The sequence below is a fragment of the Natrix helvetica genome (assembly GCF_964273705.1).
Source record: "Natrix helvetica genome assembly, chromosome: 9".
NCBI classification, from domain to species: Eukaryota; Metazoa; Chordata; class Lepidosauria; order Squamata; family Natricidae; genus Natrix; species Natrix helvetica.
In genome coordinates, this window is record NC_138560.1 from 4,200,955 (window position 1) to 4,220,472 (window position 19,518).

At 44.8% G+C, this 19,518-nt stretch overlaps 1 protein-coding gene across 1 annotated transcript; it reads left to right on the top strand.

The window, feature by feature from the left end:
* Positions 1 to 11,487: 11,487 nt before the first annotated feature.
* Positions 11,488 to 15,230, top strand: LOC309397096 (uncharacterized protein). The gene is made up of 4 exons (XM_081962819.1): positions 11,488 to 11,638; positions 12,474 to 12,557; positions 13,534 to 13,611; positions 14,891 to 15,230. The coding sequence occupies exons 1-4, from the start codon at positions 11,578 to 11,580 to the stop codon at positions 15,001 to 15,003; spliced, it is 336 nt and encodes a 111-aa protein (XP_081818945.1). The 5' UTR covers positions 11,488 to 11,577; the 3' UTR covers positions 15,004 to 15,230.
* Positions 15,231 to 19,518: the final 4,288 nt, after the last annotated feature.

A 19,518-nucleotide genomic window follows, 5' to 3' on the forward strand; every position in this document is an offset into this window, starting at 1 on the left:
AAGGCTAATTCAACAACAAATCCTTCTCTTCTCTTCTCCTTCTCCTTTCTCTCCTCTTCTCTCTCCTTTCCTTTTCTCTTTCTCTTCTCTTCCCATGCCCCTTCTCTCCTTCTCTTCTCTTCTCCTCCCCTTTTCTCTTTCTCTTCTCTTCTGCTCCCCTTCTCCTTCTCTTCTCTTCTGCTCCCCTCCTTCTCTTTTCTCTTCTATCTTTATCTTCTCTTTCCCTTCTCTTCTTCTCTTTTCTCTCCTCTTCGCCTCTCCTCCTTCTCTTTTCCCGTCCCTTCTCTTCTCTCTTCTCTCCTTTTCTCTTTCTTCTCTTCTGCTCCCTCTTCTCTCCTTCCCTTCTCTTTCTCTTCTCTTCCCCTCTCTTCCCCTGTTCTCTCATTCCCTCTTCTCTTCCCTTCTCTTCTTTCTTTTCTCTTCTCTTCTCTTTCTCTTTTCTCCTCTCCTTCTCTTCCTCTTCCACTTCTCTTTCTTATCTCTCCCCCTCTTTTTTCTTGCCCTCTTTTCCCCTTCCCTTCCTCTCCCCTCCCCTTCTCTTCCCCACCTTCTCACCCAGTTTCCATTTCTGCCTGGGATGCATAGCAAGGAAGTGACTTCACAAAACCTGATTATATTTAGAACAGACTTAATGAATATTGCCAGTCATAAAAGTCTACGAGGAGGCATATACACAGTCGTGAACTCCAGCTCCACCGATGATATCTCACCCTCCAAATATTTTATTTGAATCATGGGATCTAAAGGATTCCAGAGGGGCCAGAGTTTTGTGATTCGCGCTTCCTGCACGCAATACCAAAAAGGGCTGTTGTTTTTTTTCAGATGGTCTCATCTGGCCAAATTAAAACACACTAGAGCAGTGTTTCTCAACCTTGGCGACTTGAAGATGTCCGGACTTCAACTCCCAGAATTCCCCAGCCAGCGCATGCGCTGGCTGGGGAATTCTGGGAGTTGAAGTCCAGACATCTTCAAGTCGCCAAGGTTGAGAAACACTGCACTAGAGGGTTTAAACTTAAGCTTCAGCTTTAAAGACTCCGTTTGAACTAGAGATGAAGGTGCAGGCCTGGGAATCGGGAGGTGGTGAGTTCTAGTCCCATCTTAGACACGAAAGCCAGCTGGCTGATTTTGAGTCAATCACTAGGAAACTGTGAGTTCTAGTTCCACCGTAGCCATGAAAGCCGCCTGGGGGACTTTGGGCCGAACACCAGGTGATGGTGAGTTCTAGTCCTTCCTTAAGCATGAAAGCCAATTGGGTGATCTTGGGCCAATCACCAGGAGACAGTGAGTTCTAGTTCCACCTTAGCCATGAAAGCCACCTGGGTGACTTTGAGCCAATCACCAGGAGACGGTGAGTTCTAGTCCTGTCTTAGACATGAAAGCCAGCTGGGTGACTTTGAGCCAATCACTAGGAGATAGTGAGTTCTAGTTCCTCCTTAGGCATGAAAGCCAGCTGGATGACTTTGGGCCAGTCCCTTTCACTCAGCCCAACCCACCTCACAGGAATGTTGTTTTGGAAAAAATAGGGGGGAAAGTGTGTTTTACTCACCACCTTGAGTCATTTGTAAAAGTAATAAAGGTGAGATACCAGTAACGCCCTTTTCGGGTTAAGAGCCCAACCTTCGCAAGTTTGTCTTTTCCAATTACTGTAAATAAATTTTAGGGCTGTTTAGAAGGGGAAGAAGTGGAGAAATTGGTGGCTTTGTGGCCAAGAGAAATGTCCCTATTTATTTTTTCCAGGAAAGTCACACCTACATTTCCACCCATCATTTTCCATTGACATGGATGGTTTCCCTTGGTACGCATGAAGCAGTAAATTTCAATCAAAACTATCCACTCTTGTCTCTTTGCAGGTGAAGGATGGCAGGGTGTGTGTACTCCACCTTTATGTTAGTCATTTTTTTTCCCCCAACTTCCTGCTTCCTTCTCTTTCCTTCTCACGGAATGGCGCAAGGACTCGGTGTTCTGTCCTTCCATCTTGGCGAATTCCTTCGTGGTCCCTTTTCTAGAGCTTTTAACTTTCTTTCATTCCAAGATCGATTCAGATCGGAATCGAGCGAGGAAGGTTCCCTCTCTCAGATCCACCAAAGGAGACCAAAGTTGGAAACCAAAGACAGGAAAGTTAATATTACTTAGAGTAACTCAATCTTGCTAGTCTAAATGTGCTTCCCCCCACTCTATCCCTCACTTTTCTGAGAATTAGAGAGAGCCATATCAGAGATACCTTCTCGTATTACATTACTGGGCCTGACTCAGATTTCTATTATCTACTGTCATCTTTCCAGTTGCAATGGATGGCTGTGAAAGGTGGACCATAAGGAAGGCTGAGCGCCAAAGAATGGAGGCCTTTGAACTCTGGTGCTGGAGAAGACTCCTGTGAGTCCCTTGGGCTGCAAGGAGATCCAACTGGTCAGTCCTAAAGGAGATCAACCCTGACTGCTCTTTAGAAGGCCAGATCCTGAAGAGGAAACTCAAATACTTTGGCCACCTAATGAGAAGGAAGAAGGACTCCCTGGAGAAGAGCCTCATGCTGGGAACGACTGAGGGCAAAAGAAGAAAGGGACGGCAGAGAATGAGGTGGCTGGATGGAGTCACTGAAGCACTAGGCATGAGCTTAAATGGACTCCAGAGGACAGGAAGGCCTGAAGGAACGTTGTCCATGGGGTCACGATAAGTCGGACACGACTTCACAACTAACAACAACAACTGTTATCTTACAGAAGAATACTAGGGCTCTTTCACAAGACAAGAAACAATGGATGGAAACTAATGAAGGAGAGAAGCAAGCTAGAACTAAGGAGAAATTTCCTAACAGTGAGGACAATTAACCAGTGGAACAGCTTGCCACCAGAAGTTGCGAACGCTCCAATAACAGAGGTTTTTAAGAAGAGATTGGACAGCCTTTTTGTCTGAAATGGTACGGGTAGACCTCGACGAAGGACCACAACCGAGCTTCAAATTTCTGTTGCTAAGTGAGACATTTGTTCAGTGAATCTTATACCCCATTTTACGACCTTTCTTGCCACAGTTGTTAAGTGAATTGGGGCAGTTCTTAAGTTAGTAACCGGGTTGTTAAGTGAACTGGGTTTCCCCATGGACTTGGCTTGTCAGAAGGTTGCAAAAGGGGATCACGGACCCCGGGACAGGGCAACCGTCATAAATGTGAGTCAGTGGCCAAAGAAGGAAGCCATTTTAACCTTAAACTGAGGGCAGGGTTGTAACGTTCTGGTAAGCTATTTGTGGGAAAGTGTTTCCTGTTTCAAAATGAGGAGTAATGGTCTGACCAATTCCCAGCATTTATGAGCAAAGCCCACTTTCCACAGCTCAAGTCCAGGTAATACTGCAGGTATAACACGTGGAATCCTGCATCCAGTTTGGTTGCTGCGATGTAAAAAAGATATTGGGACTCTAGAAAGAGTGCAGAGAAGAGCAACAAAAATGATCACGGGATTGGAGGCTGAAGCAACGGTTGCAGGAACTGGGTATGTCTCTAGTTTGATGAAAAGAAGGACCAGGGGAGACATGATAGCAGTCTTCCAATATCTCAGGGGTTGCCCCAAAGAAGAGGGAGTCAAACTATTCTCCAGAGCACCTGAACGCATCAAGGAGAGAAGCAACTTAGAACAGAGGAGAAATTTCCTAACAGTGAGAACAATTAATCAGTGGAACAGAAATTGCCTCCAGAAGTTGTGAATGCCCCAACACTGGAAGTCTTTAAGAAGATGTTGGATAACCATTTATCTGAAGTGGTGTAGGTTTTCCTGCTTGAGCAGGAGAATAGAAGAGTAGACTAGAAGACCTCCAAGGTCACTTCCAACTCTGTTATTCTATTTCTATTTCTATTCTATTTTCTATTTCTATTCCCTATTCTATTCTATTCCTATTCCTGTTCCTATTCTTTATTCTATTCCTATTCCTTATTCTATTCTAGTATATTCTATTCTATTCTTTTTTTTATTGCTATTTATATTACTTATTCTATTCTATTCTAAATTCACACACAGCCACACAAACACTTTTCTAAATTCATTTTTGCATCTGAATTCAGCCGGGTGGGTAGTTTCCAACTAACTTGATACAGAACATAATTGCAAAGTAACTTCCCTGTCATCAAACAAGCCACAGACCCACACAAGGTAAGTTGATCCCATTGTTAGAAGCCAACTCAATAGAGCATTCTCTCCATTTACAGAATTGTTTTAGCAACTGGGAGTATTTTATGGCTCTCTGAATAACAGCTAGAAAAGTGCTACTCCTTCTGTGCAATTATGGAGAGATGCCATGGGAGAACAGGCAGTCCACTCACTGATTGTGTAGCATCTCACCTATATGGAATGCAAGGCGATTTTTTTTTAAGGGACAGTCCAAACCAGTAAGTTTCTAGACCTCATGAGTCCAAGGGAAAAGGGTGAGGACAATATATATATATATTGGAGTGCAGGTTGCATTCTTCAAACAAAACAAAAGTCTGGGCTGATTATATGTAGAATCGGTCCCAGTTTCGCTAGCTTTTACAATACAGGTAGTCCTCAACGTACGACCACAATTGAGCCCCAAATGTACGTCGCTAAGTGAGTTTTGCCCCATTTTACGATCTTCCCTGCCACCATTGTTAAGCGAATCATTGCAGTGGCTAAGTTAGCAACACAGTTGTTAAGCGCGATTGACTTTGTCAGAAGGTCGCAAAAGATGGTCGTATGACTCCGGGACACTGCAACCGTCATAAATGCGAACCGGTTGCCAAGCGTCTGAATTTGGATCACCTGACCACGGAGGATGCTGTAACGGCCATGTGAAAAATGGTCATAAGTCCCTGGTTGTAACTTTGAACGGTCACTAAACAAATGGTTGCAAATCAAGGACTACTGGATTCGAAAAAAACTGATTAGGGATTAGGTGGTCCCTTTAAAATTTAAATCAACGGGATTACATAGAAATATAGAAATAATCGGCATATTTTTGGTATGTGATGTTAGTCTGCCTCTTAGCGGCCATACCCAGATCTGCAGCCTTTTAAAAAAAAACTTCCTTTCTTAGAGTTTCATTTTTTTTCTTTTCAGTTCAGAGTAAATCGTTCTCAAACTCCCTTTTTAAGACTCTCTAATCCCTTAATCTGAGGAGAGAGAGGGGAGGAGGGAGGGAGGGAGGGAGGGAGGGAGGGAGGGAGGGAGGGAGGGAGGGAGAGAGAGAGAGAGAGAGAGAGAGAGAGAGAGAGAGAGAGAGAGAGAGATTTGCCCAAAGTCCATTAGCCAGATTTCATATTTTAAGATGGAAACTCACCGTATCCTGATGATTGGCCTAAAAGTTGAGCCCCAAATTTTGGGGGATTTGGGGGGAAGGTCTTAACTGTGAAAAATGGTCATAAGTCACTTTTTACAGTGCCATTGTCACTTTGAACAGTCACTAAATGAACGGTTGTAACTTGAGGACTAACTGTACCGCTCTTAAGGCAGGGTCTGCCTTATTCGTCAACTATTTCTTTGGGCTAAAGAGTGGGAATAAAAAGGCATCCGATAATGAAAATAATTACATGTGAAAAATGAGGACATTCCCACAGATGAAAATAGAATTAGAAAAATACTAGAATGTGTGGAGATGGATAGATTGACATGAAACATAAAAGACAAGGAAGAATCAGATTATTTTTTAAACATGGGACTTGTTTTACCAGTGGTTAGATAAAAGAGGTAGAAATTAAAAGATAAAAGATTATTGATATGTGTAAGTAAATGATGAAAGATTACTATTGCATATAACTAAACATTATTATTATTATTATTATAATGTAAAATGATATGATGTGATAGGATATGTTATATGATACATGATATGGTATGGTATTAATTATAGTATGGTATGGTATTATTATAATGTAAAATTATAATGTAAAAATAAGGGACGTGATAGCTCAATGGCTAAGATGCTGAGCTTGTTGATCAGAGAGGTCAGCAGTTTGGTGGTTTGAATCCCTAGCACTGCGTAACAGAGTGAGCTCCCATTACTTGTCCCAGCTTCTGCCAACCTAGCAATTCAAAAGCACGTAAAAATGCAAGTAGAAAAATAGGAACCACCTTTGGTGGGAAGGGAACAGCGCTCCCTGCACCTTTGGCATTTAGTCATGCCGGCCACATGACCACGGAGACGTCTTCAGACAGCGTTGGCTCTTCAGCTTTGAAACAGAGATGAACACCGCCCCCTAGAGTCGGGAACGACTAGCACATATATGCAAGGGGAACCTTTGCCTTTTTAATAATGTAAAATAATATTAGTAGTAGTAGTACTATCAGTATTTTGTATAAGCAATTGACTCAGACAATACACTGTTCATTAAGCAATTATGTATATTAAAGAAAAACTGTATAAAGAAAAAATAATTTTAAAAAAAGAAATAATTACTGGGGAAAATAAAACCTGGCATGGCTGTGCCACATCAGGACAAAAATTTGGGACTTCTGGCAGAGAAACGTAGCAGAAGGGGGGAGTAGGTTTATTTGCTCTGTTTTAAAGACACACACACACACACACACACACACACACAAACTGAGACAGTACTGAGTCACAGTAATTGTAGCAGCAGCTATCAATAGCTTTGTAATGCGAAAAGTATGTGGCGTATCTGAGCCCACTTTGTTTGTTTTAAAATAAAGGATCTCTCCTGATCGGAATATCTGGTTTTCGGTTCGTTTGTCTTAGTGCAGGAGTGTCCAAACTTGGGAACTTTAAGACTTGTGGACTTTAACTGCCAGAATTCCCCAGCCAGCCATGCTGGCTGGGGAATTCTGGGAGTTGAAGTCCACAAGTCTTAAAGTTCCCAAGTTTGGACACCCCTGTCTTAGTGCTTGGGTTTTTTTCCCCCACTTAAGGATATCCTGGGTTTGAAGCTAAGGAGTGCTGTCAACAGAAACACATGCCACATTGTGCAATGATATATTTTGAAAAGCAAAAGTAGCTATGGCAAATGTTGTGTTGCCAAAGCTGTGGTCCATTGATTAGGCCAGTGAAAATGGTAGAAAAGCCAGGCCGGTGTTTTACGTTTGCGGTCTCTCTTTGCCAAACGAGCTGACGGAGGGTGAAAAAGAAGGAAAGGGGGACCAGTCTTAAAAACTTCATGCGCAATAGGCTTTGTGGTGCAGTCATCCCATATCAACCCTTTCAACAACCCCGCCCTGGACCTGCTGTATGCTGTACGACTCTTCTGTTCCACTTGTGTTTGAGTGTGCACAAGGGGTGCTTTCATTTTGAGTGTGTACTTTGTTGTTCAATAGGCCACATCTGCTTTGGCCTGTTCAGTTTCCCCACAAAAGAGAGTCCTACCCCTGCCAAAAGCGAGCTGGTTGACTTTTGGCTGGTCATCAGGAGATTGGTGAATTCTAGTCTCACCTTAGGCATGAAAGATGGCTCGATGACTTTGGGTCGATAACCAGGAGCCTGGGAGTTCTAGTCCCTCTTAGGCGTGAAAGCTGGCTGGATGACTTTGGGCCCATCACTAGGTGACTGTGAGTTCTAGTTCCCCTTAGGTATAAAAGCTGTCTGGGTGACTGTGAGCCAATCACCAGGAGCCTGGGAGTTCTAGTCCCTCTTAGGCATGAAAGCTGTCTGGGTGACTGTGAGCCAATCACCAGGAGCCTGGAAGATCTAGTCCCTCTTAGGCGTGAAAGCTGGCTGGATGACTTTGGGCCAATCACTCGGTGACTGTGAGTTCTAGTTCCTCTTAGGTATAAAAGCTGTCCTGACACTTAAGGTAAAGGTAAAGGTAAATGTAAAATATATGTAAACACATATGCGCTAGTCATTCCCAACTCTAGGGGGCAGTGTTCATCTCCGTTTCAAAGCTGAAGAGCCAGCGCTGTCCGAAGATGTATCTGTGGTCATGTGGCTGGCATGACTCAATGCTGAAGGTGCACGGAACACTGTTCCCTTCCCACCAAAGGGGGTTCCCTATTTTTCTACTTGCATTTTTACCTGCTTTCGAACTGCTAGGTTGGCAGAAGCTGGGACAAGTAACAGGAGCTCACTCTGTTACGCTGCACTTGGGATTCGAACCGCTGAACTGCTGACCTTTCTGATCGACAAGCTCAGCATCTTAGCCACTGAGCCACCCTATCCTGACACTTAGAGGGTAGCAGTCAGAGAGCTAGAATGGAAAGCTGATTCTTATTAGTTGCGAACCTGGGATTGGTTACCTTAAAAGTTCCGCAGGTCACCGCTTGAAAGAAGAAGCAAGAAAATACTTGCAAATTCTCCTTTTGTGAAAAGACAGATTCCTTCTCTTATACTCAACACTCCCCAAAATACACAGACCAGCCTCACCTATTTTCCTCCGGGGCATCTGATCACACAAAGAGATTGTCCCCGAGGAACTCTGTGCCTCTAAAGGAGTGGGGCAAGAATGGATGCCCTAGCAATCATCTTTCTCCTCTGTCCTTATCTGAGAAGTTCTGCTGGCCCAGAGTCTTAGAGGACCTCGGTTCTGCTGTTTTGACAAAATCATGGAAGTTGGACATTGTGCCGAAGGACAACTACTGTTCTTACCTTCGACAAAGGGAGAAAAAGGAAAGCTGAATAATTGGAGACTGGGCATGTCAATACTGAACAAGAATCTTGTACAGTTGGTTTGTGAAAAATTAGATAGGGTAGAGAAAAACCTACAAAGGAAGGAAAGATAGAAAGAAAAGGGAGGGAGAAAAGGAAGGAAGGAAGGAAGGAAGGAAGGAAGGAAGGAAGAAAGGAAGAAAGGAAGAAAGGAAGAAAGGAAGAAAAAGAAAAGGGAGGGAGGAAGGGAAGGAAGAAAGGAAGGAAGGAAGGAAGGAAGGAAGGAAGGAAGGAAGGAAGGAAGGAAGGAAGGAAGGAAGGAAGGAAGGAAGGAACAAACTATATCGGGCAGCCACCAAAAAAAATCACTTTTTTCATGGATCATAATTTTTTAAAAAATCAGTAAGTAGACCAGAAGAATTACTGAAGTGATACAATTAATGTCCCGTGCAACATTTATTAAAGATAAACCATAACAAACAAAATACATTGAGTTGTTTTTATGATATCAAAAAGATGCATCCATCTTTTGAAAATAGGGTCAAGATCTCCACTGTATTATTTGTAGATAATAACAAGAGAGAAGAAAAAGAAAGAAAAACAATGAAAAGAATATAGATAAGTATTTAATTTCTGAGCTTCCCTTCTTTCTGCCCCCACAGATTTACAGTATTTTCTTTACAATACAATACAATACAATACAATACAATACAATAGTAGAGTTGGAAGGGACCTTGGAGGCCTTCTAGTCCAACCCCCTGCCTAGGCAGGAAACCCTATACCGTTTCAGACAGATGGCTACCCAACATCTTCTTAAAGACTTCCAGTGTTGGGGCATTCACAACTTCTGGAGGCAAATTCTGTTCCACTGATGAATTGTTCTGTCAGGAAGTTTCTCCTCAGTTCTAGGTTGCTTCTCTCCTTGATTGGTTTCCACCCATTGCTTCTTGTTCTACCATCAGGTGCTTTGGAGAATAGTTTGACTCCCTCTTCTTTGTGGCAACCCCTGAGATATTGGAACACTGCTATCATGTCTCCCCTAGTCCTTCTTTCTCTTAAGCTAGACATACCTAGTTCCTGCAACCGTTCTTCTTTTAACATAAACTTTTGAAAAAACCATATCTGTTTGAATTTGCCTTGCCATGTGGCATATCTAATATATATGGAAGCCATTCATACATTTTGTTACACGCCTGTTTTAAGGTCAATGGATTTCAGATCTGGCTTCTCTCAACTTGTCTAAACTGGAGGAAGCATCTGGCTGGGTTTAAAATTTCAACAGGGCAGGGTTTGGTTTGCATTGGGTGAGACTTTACCAGTAAATCCTGGGAAATTAGGATGATAAATGGCTACCGTGAAAAGTGACTAGACATGCCCATAAATCCATCCAGTGTTGAAAGAGATTTGACTTTTTCTATTGTTGCTTACACAGCTCCATCAAATATTTCATGTTTAATTCCTGCATTGAATTCCCTTCCAAGATGAGGTTGAAGGTCCAACTACCTTGGAACTGAAAAGTCTTCCGGTCGGCGAAAAAGCTGCTGCTGTCACCACCGTGTTCTTCGCACATACGCATCCTACTGCCTTGTAAGTCCACTTGGACTTTGGGCTTTTTCGCCGACTGGGGGACTTGTAAGTGGCCAGTGGCCAGCCCATGCCTCTTTGAGAGCCACTATGCAAAGCTTCGAGGTGACAGGGGGACCAGTTCGGGGGCGTGACCAGCTATGTTGATTACCATTATACAATAGCAGAGTTGGAAGGGACCTTGGAGGTCTTCTAGTCCAACCCCCTGCTTAGGCAGGAAACCCTGTACCATTTCAGACAAATGGCTATCACACATCTTCTTAAAGACTTCCAGTGTTGGAGCTTTCACAACTTCTGGAGGCAACTTCTGTTCCACTGATTAATTGTTCTGACTGTCAAGACATTTCTCCTCAGTTCTAAGTTGCTTCTCTCCTTGATTAGTTTCCACCCATTGCTTCTTGTTCTACTCTCAGGTGCCTTGGAAAATAGTTTGACTCCCTCTTCTTTGTGGCAGCCCCTGAGATATTGGAAGACTGCTATCATGTCTCCCCTAGTCCTTCTGTTCATCAGACTAGACATACCTAGTTCCTGCAACCCTTCTTCATATGTTTTAGTCTCCAGTCCCCTAATCCCCTTTGTTGCTCTTCTCTGCACTCTTTCTAGAGTCTCCACACCTTTTCTACATCGTGGTGACCAAAACTGAATGCAGAATTCCAAGTGTGGCCTTACCAAGGCATTATAAAGTGGTATTAACACTTCACGTGATCTTGATTCTATCCCTCTGTTGATGCAGCCTAGAACTGTGTTGGCTTTTTTGGCAGCTGCTGCATACTGCTGGCTCCCATTTAAATGGTTGTCCACTAGGACTCCAAGATCCCTTTCACAATTACTACTGTTGAGCAAGGTACCACCTATACTGTACCTGTGCATTCCGTTTTTGTTGCCTAAATGTAGAACTTTACTCTTTTCACCATTGAATTTCATTTTGTTAGATAGTGCCCAATGTTCAAGTTTGTCAAGATCCTTCTGTATCTTTAGCCTGTCTTCTGGAGTGTTGGCTATTCCTGCCAGCTTGGTGTCATCTGCAAATTTGATGAGTTCCCCATTTATCCCCTCATCCAAATCATTGATGACCATTGAGCCAGGGACCACCTATTCTAATACCTATGCATTTGAATTCATTGCCAACCAAAACTCTCCAAAAACCAAGAAGATTTCTTTTTTAAATTTCGTTTACTTGGACTCTACAGAAGGAAATTATTTGGCCGCTCTGTAAATTGGTAACTATTAAGGTAGGGTTACAGCCTTACAGGAAAGGGGGGGGGGAATTTACACAGTGGCTTGGGGATTTCCCTGATACGATTTTCTTATTGTTACGGAAGCCTTTCCTAGAAATATTACTGGCTGGGAGAAGAGATTAAAAAAACAAAAGAAAAACAAAACAGGTTGGTTGGTTCAAGTACGAAAAGTTATTAGCGGAAGTAGTGGCCATTGACGGACAAAGCCCAGGACATTGCTATCAAAATGATCCGATTCTTCATCTTTCTGATGTTAGTGGTTGGCTTGGTTGGTTGCTCAGAAGAAGGTAAGAGGATTTGGAAAGGGTTCTTGGAGATGGTTGCATGAGAAGAAAGAAGAGGAAGATCCCTGGACAAGCAGTCTCTCCTCAACACCATTAAGTTGGTCATTAAGCAGGAAGCTTTCAAGAAGAGACTGAAATGCCCACTATCAAAAATGGTGTAGAGCCATGATGTTGAACTTATGGCATACGTGCCACGGGTGGCACGCAGAGCCATATTTGGTGGCACGGCAGCCAGCTGATTTTTCACCCTTCTGGAGGGCCAGGAGTGGTTGCTTTCGCCCTTCACCAGGCTTCAGGGAAGACTCTGGAGGCTGGGGAGGGTGAAAAACAGCCCAAACAGAAGTTAGGGAGGAAGGAAGGGAAAGGAAGGAAGGAGAAGAGGGGAAGGAAGGAAGGAGGAAGGAAGAGAGGAAGGAAGAGAGGGAAAGGGAGGAGGGAGAAGAGGGGAAGGAGGGAGGGAGGGAAAAAGATTGGCACAGTAAATGGATCCATGTACCTGACCTAGCATGGAAACTTTTTAATTTGGTAGCTGGAGGTAAAAGATTTGGGGTGCACTCCTCCATAGTTCTCTCAGATCCTCCTTTTCTCAGGTCCTCCCTTTTCTCACCTGTTCCCAATGGGAGGGTGTGAAAGAAAGAGGGATGAACTGGGAAAATCGCCCCCAAAGGAGGGCACCCACCTCCTCCACCTGGGTTGAAGGGAGCGGGGACAGTGGCTCATCCTTTCTCCAGGAGCACCAAGTCCACAAAAGCTTCTTGAACCATGTCGTCGGTGGCTTCTGTCGTCCCTCGTAGAGCCCCTTCCAACCTGTTCTCGTCTTTCTCCTTTTGGGGGCCAGGTGGAAGGGACGGCGAAGGGAAAGAGAGTTTGCTGCGCAGGTCAAAACGAAGCAGGTTGAGGTATCCGAACTGCCCTTGTCCAGGTGAGCCTCATCTTTTGATCTCCATCGGGGAGCGGGAAGAAAATTTGCCTGCAAGATTTCTTTAGGTTCTTCTGGTGCCGGGATTGTGTTGTTGTTTGTTCATAGGTTGTCTCTTTGGGGGTTTTTCTCCCTCTGTTCTTAGGGGCCTGACTCAAAAGCAGACAAGCTTTGTTGTTAATCGTGGTTCCTTTTTTGAGGGTTGCATTTCTTCAAGGGGTGACCTCAGGGGGGGGGGACCAGTTTGGGCAAGCTGGATGTTAGTTTTACATCTGATTCACCGAACTGGTAGTTGGAAGGACTGGCTGGCCACGCCCGCCCCTCCCCTCCAGGAGTCTCAACGCGGCCCGTTCATCATGCCAGGTAAGTGCAGGGCCTGTGAGGAGGCTCTGGAAGGGCAAAAAATGGGCCTCCCAGAAGTCCGAAAACCCCAGAGGGCCTCCAGAGCCTGGGGGAGGTCATTTTCACCCCCCGGAGGCTCAAGGAAAGCCTCCAGAGCCTGGGAAGGGTGTAAACGCTGCCCCTCCCCATGGTGCAGGAGGCCCGAGTAGGCCGTGGCCACCATGGCCACGCCCACCCAGCAACCAGACAGAGAAGTGGTTGCTGAAATTTTTCAATCCCACCCCTGGGTGACCTGTGGATCAGGAGAAGGTACCTCTCTTTCCTTCTCTGATGCCCCATGTTTTCTCTTCCTGACCTCCTTCCAATCATCTTCGTTTAACAACCCCATAATCCCTTGCGAGGTGGAGTCTGGGCAACTGAATGGAGGGAGCAGAGTGTTTACTGGCCAGATGCCCTTCCCTGTCGCCAGTATGGAGTTTTGTTCAGCAGATATATTCTCAGTGTGCCCAGAGAGAGAAATATCTGCCACGGCCTAGGATCGAACTCACAGCCTCCTGATGGTGAGGCGGGAGCTTGGCCTCTAGGCCACCGCACCACCCCTAATATCCTTCTAACAATGGTTGCTAATCGCTTTTAGATTTAGATGAACTCCGACACCCAAAGAGACGCAGCCCTGACTGTCCCTGTGATGGATTCAGCTTACGTAGTTTGTCAGGTAAGAAAATGCTCCTGGGTGTAACTCGTGTGAAAGGTAAAGGAAGATGGGTCCGTGGGTGTAGCATTTCCTTAGGTGTGGAAAGAAGGGAGAAATCAGAAACTACCCATCGGGATGTTTCTAGAACCCTGCCTCGTTTTAATTGTGTCCGCCCATTAAAATCACTTTTTATGATGCAGGATACTAGAGATAGTAGTATCGACTTACGACCACAATTGAGCCCAAAATGGCTGTGGCTAAGCGGGACATCGGTTAAGTGAGTTTTGCCCCATTTTACGACCTTTCTGGCTACAGTTGTTAAGTGAATCACCTCCGGTGAAAAGTGAGTGACACGGTTGATAAATGAATCTGGCTTCCCCACTCAATTTGCATGTCAGAAGGTCGCAAAAGGGGATTGTGACGGGGACACTGCAACCGTCATAAGTATGAGTCGGTTGCCAAGCATCCGAATTTTGATCACGTGACCACGGGGAAGCTGCAATGGTCGTAAGTGTGAAAAACCGTCCTAAGCCACTTTTTTTCAGTGCCGCTGAAACTTCGAACGGTCACTAAATGAACTGTCGTAAGTCGAGGACTGCCTGTATTCCAGCCCATTACTCTTCTACAGAAGAGAATCTTTAGCGTCGCCCTATGGTTGACTCTGCAAATTTCCCTGATCTTAGTTTGCACTTTGAATACATGCCGTCAATCCTTGATTTATGGGCACAATTGGAGGCCAAAATTTCCTTCTTAAGCAGGGCCAATTTGACAACCATTTTGCCGGAGCCGTTAAGCAAATCGCTGAAGTTGTTAAGTGAATCATGTCAATTCATGCCGGTTGCCGAGGGCCCAAATTTTGTACAGGTAACCGTCTAGACCCGGGATGGCAAACCTATGGCACGTGTGCCACAAGAGGCGAGCGGAGCCATTTGTTAGGGCACGCAAGGCGTTGCCTTGTCAGCTCCAGCATGTTTGCCAGCTTTCGGCCTTCTTTTTCGCCCGTTTTTCGCCCTCTGGAGGCTTTCCCGAAGACTCCGGAAGGTGAAAAACCACCCAACGGTTCCAGTTTGCGGGTTGGGATGTTTTTTGGCCTCCGGAGGGCGAAAAACGGCCCTATGGGCAAACTGGAAGTCCTGGGTTGCCCATAAGGAAGCCTCCTGAAGCCTCCGGAACGCCTCTGTGGGTGCGGAGAGGGCTGTTTTTGACCTCCCCAAGCTCCTAGAAAGCCTCTGAAGCCTCTTCAATTGACCGATTAAAAGATGTGTTGTTTTATTTTATTTTTTTCCCCGTTCCCTTTCAGAACATCGCAATCAACGTCATTCTCGCAAGAACAAGCAATATGCGTCCCATAAGAAAAAATGCAGGAAGTTTTTGAGACACTGCGCTTTTCAGGGGATCCATGTTCCCTTATAGTTTATCCTGGTTTTCTCGGCAAGACCCAAGGGATTTATTATCTGTGGCGCAATGTTGATTCTTTGATTATGCGCCTTTCTCGCCTTTCTCCTTTTTTAAATACCATTGTTTGCTCTAGGACGCCACTTCGTTGGTTGAAAACAAAGCTCCGACTTTGGGGCCTTTGCGGGTGTGTGAATGGCCTGTAAAAAATTGTGTGGACAAATAAAAGTAATAATGAAACTTGCGATACGTCTATATGTACATTTTGCAACCCCTTGTAAAACCTGGAGAGGTGCAGAAAATAAAGGCGTTCCAATGAGGAAATCGTTTACAAATAATCAGAACAAAAGGTCAGAACAAGTGCTTTTACCGCCCTCTCTAAGCGGTTTACAGAGTCAGCCTAGGATCTGGGTCCTCATTTTACCAATCTTGGTAGGATGGGAAGCTGACTCAACCTTGAGTTGGTCAGGATCGAACTGCTGACAATGGGCAGAGTTTGTCTGGAATACTGCATTTTGTGCCACCCTGTTAGTCTACATGATTTAATTTATAAAAATTGGTGAACCCTGGTAAAAATATATGAATGCAGAATATAAACCACACTAGGAGAGAGCTACTTAAACACCAGATGGCCTATATAAGACTGCATTTACAAATTTATATTGGCAAGTGAGAAATTTGTGACGTGGGTTTTGCACCATTGTACAGCTTTTCCGGCCACAACTGTTAATTGAATCCCTGCAGTTGTTAAACGAGGAACCCTGTTGCTAAGTGAATTTGGCTTTCCCGTTGATTTTGCTGGTCAGAAGGTGGCAAAAGGTGATCACATGAGCCCAGGATGCTGCAACCGTCATAACTATGAACCGGTTATCAAGCATCCCAATGTAAATCACATGACCATGGGGTTGCGGCAGTCATAAGTGTGAAAAATATAAGTCACTGTTTTCAGTACTGTTGTAACTTCGAATGATCACTAAGTTGAGGACTACCAGTACTATTTCAGGCGAATGGATGTCCAGTCTCTTCTTCTTAAAAGTCTCCAGCGATGGAGCACACACAGCTTCTGGTGGCAAGCTGTTCCACTGGTTCATTGTTCTAACTGTCAGGAAATTTCTCCTCAGTTCTAAGTTGCTTCTCTCCTTGATTAGTTTCCACCCATTGCTTCTTGGCCTGCCTTCAGGTGCTTTGGAGAATAGCTTGACCCCCACTTCTTTGGGGCAACCCTTGAGATATTGGAAGACTGCTATCATGTCTCCCCTAGTCCTTCTTTTCATTAAACTAGACATACCCAATTCAGTCAATTCAGAATAGAGCTGGAAGGGACCTTGGAGGTCTTCTAGTCTAACCCCCTGCTCAAGTAGGAAAGCCTACACCACTTCAGACAAATGGTTATCCAATCTCTTCTTAAAAACCTCCAGTGTTGGAGCATTCACAACTTCTGGAGGAAAGTCGTCCCACAATTGTTCTAACTGTCAGGAATTTCTCCTTAGTTCTAGGTTGCTTCTCTTGTTAGTTATCCTAGTTAGTTTAGTTTAGTTCTCTCCTTAGGAAAAGAAAGTGTCTGTGAGAATATTGGTGACTCCGTCCAATTACATTTGGAGATACTCCCTTCAATTGTCCTCTACCTCTTTTAACCTCATTATGTCTGCCTATACACAAAGCCTCTTTCCGCCCAGCTTACTGTTTATCCTGATTTACAGCAAAGGTTGGAGCGAACTATGAAACTGGGACAGAAAAGCTTTATAGCTCATTGAACAAATATGTTGTTGTTAGTTGCAAAGTCATGTCCGACCCATCGCGGCCCCATGGACAACGTTCCTCCAGGCCTTCCTGTCCTCTACCATCCTCTGGAGTCCATTGAAGCTCACGCCGATTGCTTTGGTGACTCCATCCAGCCACCTCCTTCTCTGCCGTCCCCTTCTTATTTGTCCTCCATCGTTCCCAGCATCAGGCTCTTCTCCAGGGAGTCCTTCTTCCTTCTCCTTAGGTGGCCAAAGAGTTTCCTCTTCAGGATCTGGCCTTCTAAAGAGCAGTCAGGGTGGATCTCCTCTAGGACTGACCGGTTGGATGGCCTTGCAGTCCAAGGGACTCGCAGGAGTCTTCTCCAGCACCAGAGTTCAATGGCCTCCATTCTTTGGCGCTCAGCCTTCCTTATGGTCCAACCTTCACAGCCATCCATTGCAACTGTGAAAACCATCGCCTTGACTATACGCCCTTTTGTTGGCAGGGTGATGTCTCAACTTTTTAGGAGGCTGTCTAGATTTGCCATAGCTTTCCTCCCCAGGAGCAAGCGCCTTTTAATTTCTTTGCTGCAGTCCCCATCTGCGGTGATCTTGGAGCCCAGGAAAATAAAATCTGTCAACTACCTCCATTTCTTCCCCATCTATTTGCCAGGAATTGAGAGGGACGGATGCCACGATCTTAGTTTTCTTAATGTTGAGCTTCAAGCCATCTTTTGCACTCTCCTTCTTCACCCACATCAAGAGGCTCTTTAGTTCCTCTTCACTTCTTAAGTTCCTCTTCACTTTTTGCCATGAGAGTGGTATCATCTCCATATCTGAGATTGTTGATCTTCCTCCCGGCAATCTTAGTTCTTAACAAATGTGACCAGGAAAGGAACGGAAATTCCCGCTCAATGTTTTGTGAAACACCAACCTGGGAATGGATGGCATCTTCAAGAAGCATGTTTGCCTGGATGTGGCACATGGGTCCTTTTGAGAAACAGATGTATTTAAAAACCGGTTTGATGTTTATTGTCCTTTTTTCTTTTCCTGTGCGTAGGTGGACACCATAGCCACACACCAGTTAATTCTTCCTTCCTCCCTGCATTCTTGTGAAAGCTAAGGATACGATCTCATTTATTTATTTTTTTAATTACAAAATATAACCTCTCTCTGCCAAGCAAGCGGTATAGAAGCTAGATGGTTACGATAACCCAGAAAACGGTTGGTTTATCGATAACAAGTTTGGCATGTTGTGAGAAACCAAGCAGAGAGGGAGATGGTATTAGTGCTTGGCAACAACAGCAAAAAAAAAAAAAACCAGCGGTCTAATAGTTGCAGCTTTTCGGACTCACACATATTAAATTACTTAATTGATTTCAATTATTCTATTATGCTTTCTTAAAAAGCTGCTTCCTGCCTAAATACATGTTTCTCCATTTCTTAACTAGGGAAATATTCTGCCTTTTTAATATTTCCTAGGACAGGGGTGTCCAAACTTGGGAACTTTAAGCATGGCTGGCTGGGGAATTCTGGGAGTTGAAGTCCACAAGTCTTAAAGTTCCCAAGTTTGGACACCCCTGTCGTAGGACATTTCCTTCTTCTAGGAGAGGGGTCAATGCTAACTTCCTACAGTTCCATGAGTTGGAGCTCACAAAAGCTTCTGTTTTTTAATAGACTTGATTGTGCAGAAAATATGCCAGTTCTGATTATTTGCAGCCCAAACGGCCTTTTGAGGGAGGTTGCAATATTGCCATCTTTTACCCCCAGAGTTTTCCAAACTTGGCGACTTTAATATCGCTGGACTTCAACTCCCAGAACTCCCCAGCTAGCTAACTTTAAGTTGGGTGAACTTCAATTCCCAGAATCCACCCGCCAGCTTGGTTTAAGATGGGTGGATTTCAACTTCCAGAATTCCCCCGTTTGCTTAAAATGCATGAACTTCTACTCCCAGAACTTCCCAGCCATGTTTTAAATTGGGGGATCTTCAATTCCCAGAATCCCCCAGCCAGGTTGTTGCAAATCGAGTGGACTTCAACTCCCAGAATCCCCCAGCCAGGTTGTTGCAAATCGAGTGGACTTCAACTCCCAGAATCCCCCAGCCAGCATGCTTCAAGTTGGGTGGACTTCAACTCCCAGAATTCCCCAGCCAGGTTGTTGCAAATTGAGTGAACTTCAACACCCAGAATCCCCCCAGCCAGGTTGTTGCAAATCCTGTGGACTTCAACTCCCAGAATCTCCCAGCCAGCATGCTTCAAGTTGGGTGGACTTCAGCACCCAGAATCCCCCAGCTAGGTTGTTGCAAATCAGGTGGACTTCAAGTCCCAGAATCCCCCAGCCAGCATGCTTTAAATTGGGTGGACTTCAATACCCAGAATCCCCCAGTCAGGTTGTTGCAGATCGGGTGGACTTCAAGTCCCAGAATCTCCCAGCCAGCATGCTTCAAGTTGGGTGGAGTTCAACACCCAGAATCCTCCAGCCAGGTTGTTGCAAATCACCATGCTGGCTGGGGGATTCTGGGACTTGAAGTCCACCCATCTTAAAACTGGGCAGGAGTTCCTACCCCAACTCTTTCATATTAGAATTTCTACATAAAATGAGTCACGGAGACGCAATAGGCAGCGCAGACCACAAACCCGCCTGCGGTCAACCGAAATGAATCCATCCCCGAAGCTAACTTTAAAGCACCCGTCGGGTCGCTTTTTCTCTTCTCCGCAGAAGCCGGGGGGGACGCGCGGCCCCTTTAAGAACGGCGGCCAAAAAAAAAAAAAAGAGGGGGCGGGCTCAGAACGCTATCTTCAAAGGAACTGGC

Coding starts and splice junctions, on each gene's coding strand:
- LOC309397096 (XM_081962819.1), top strand. CDS start 11,578: ATGATCCGATTCTTCATCTTTCTGATGTTAGTGGTTGGCTTGGTTGGT. Junction 11,639..12,473: donor GGTTGGTTGCTCAGAAGAAG/GTAAGAGGATTT, acceptor TTTGGGGGCCAG/GTGGAAGGGACGGCGAAGGG. Junction 13,612..14,890: donor CAGCTTACGTAGTTTGTCAG/GTAAGAAAATGC, acceptor GTTCCCTTTCAG/AACATCGCAATCAACGTCAT.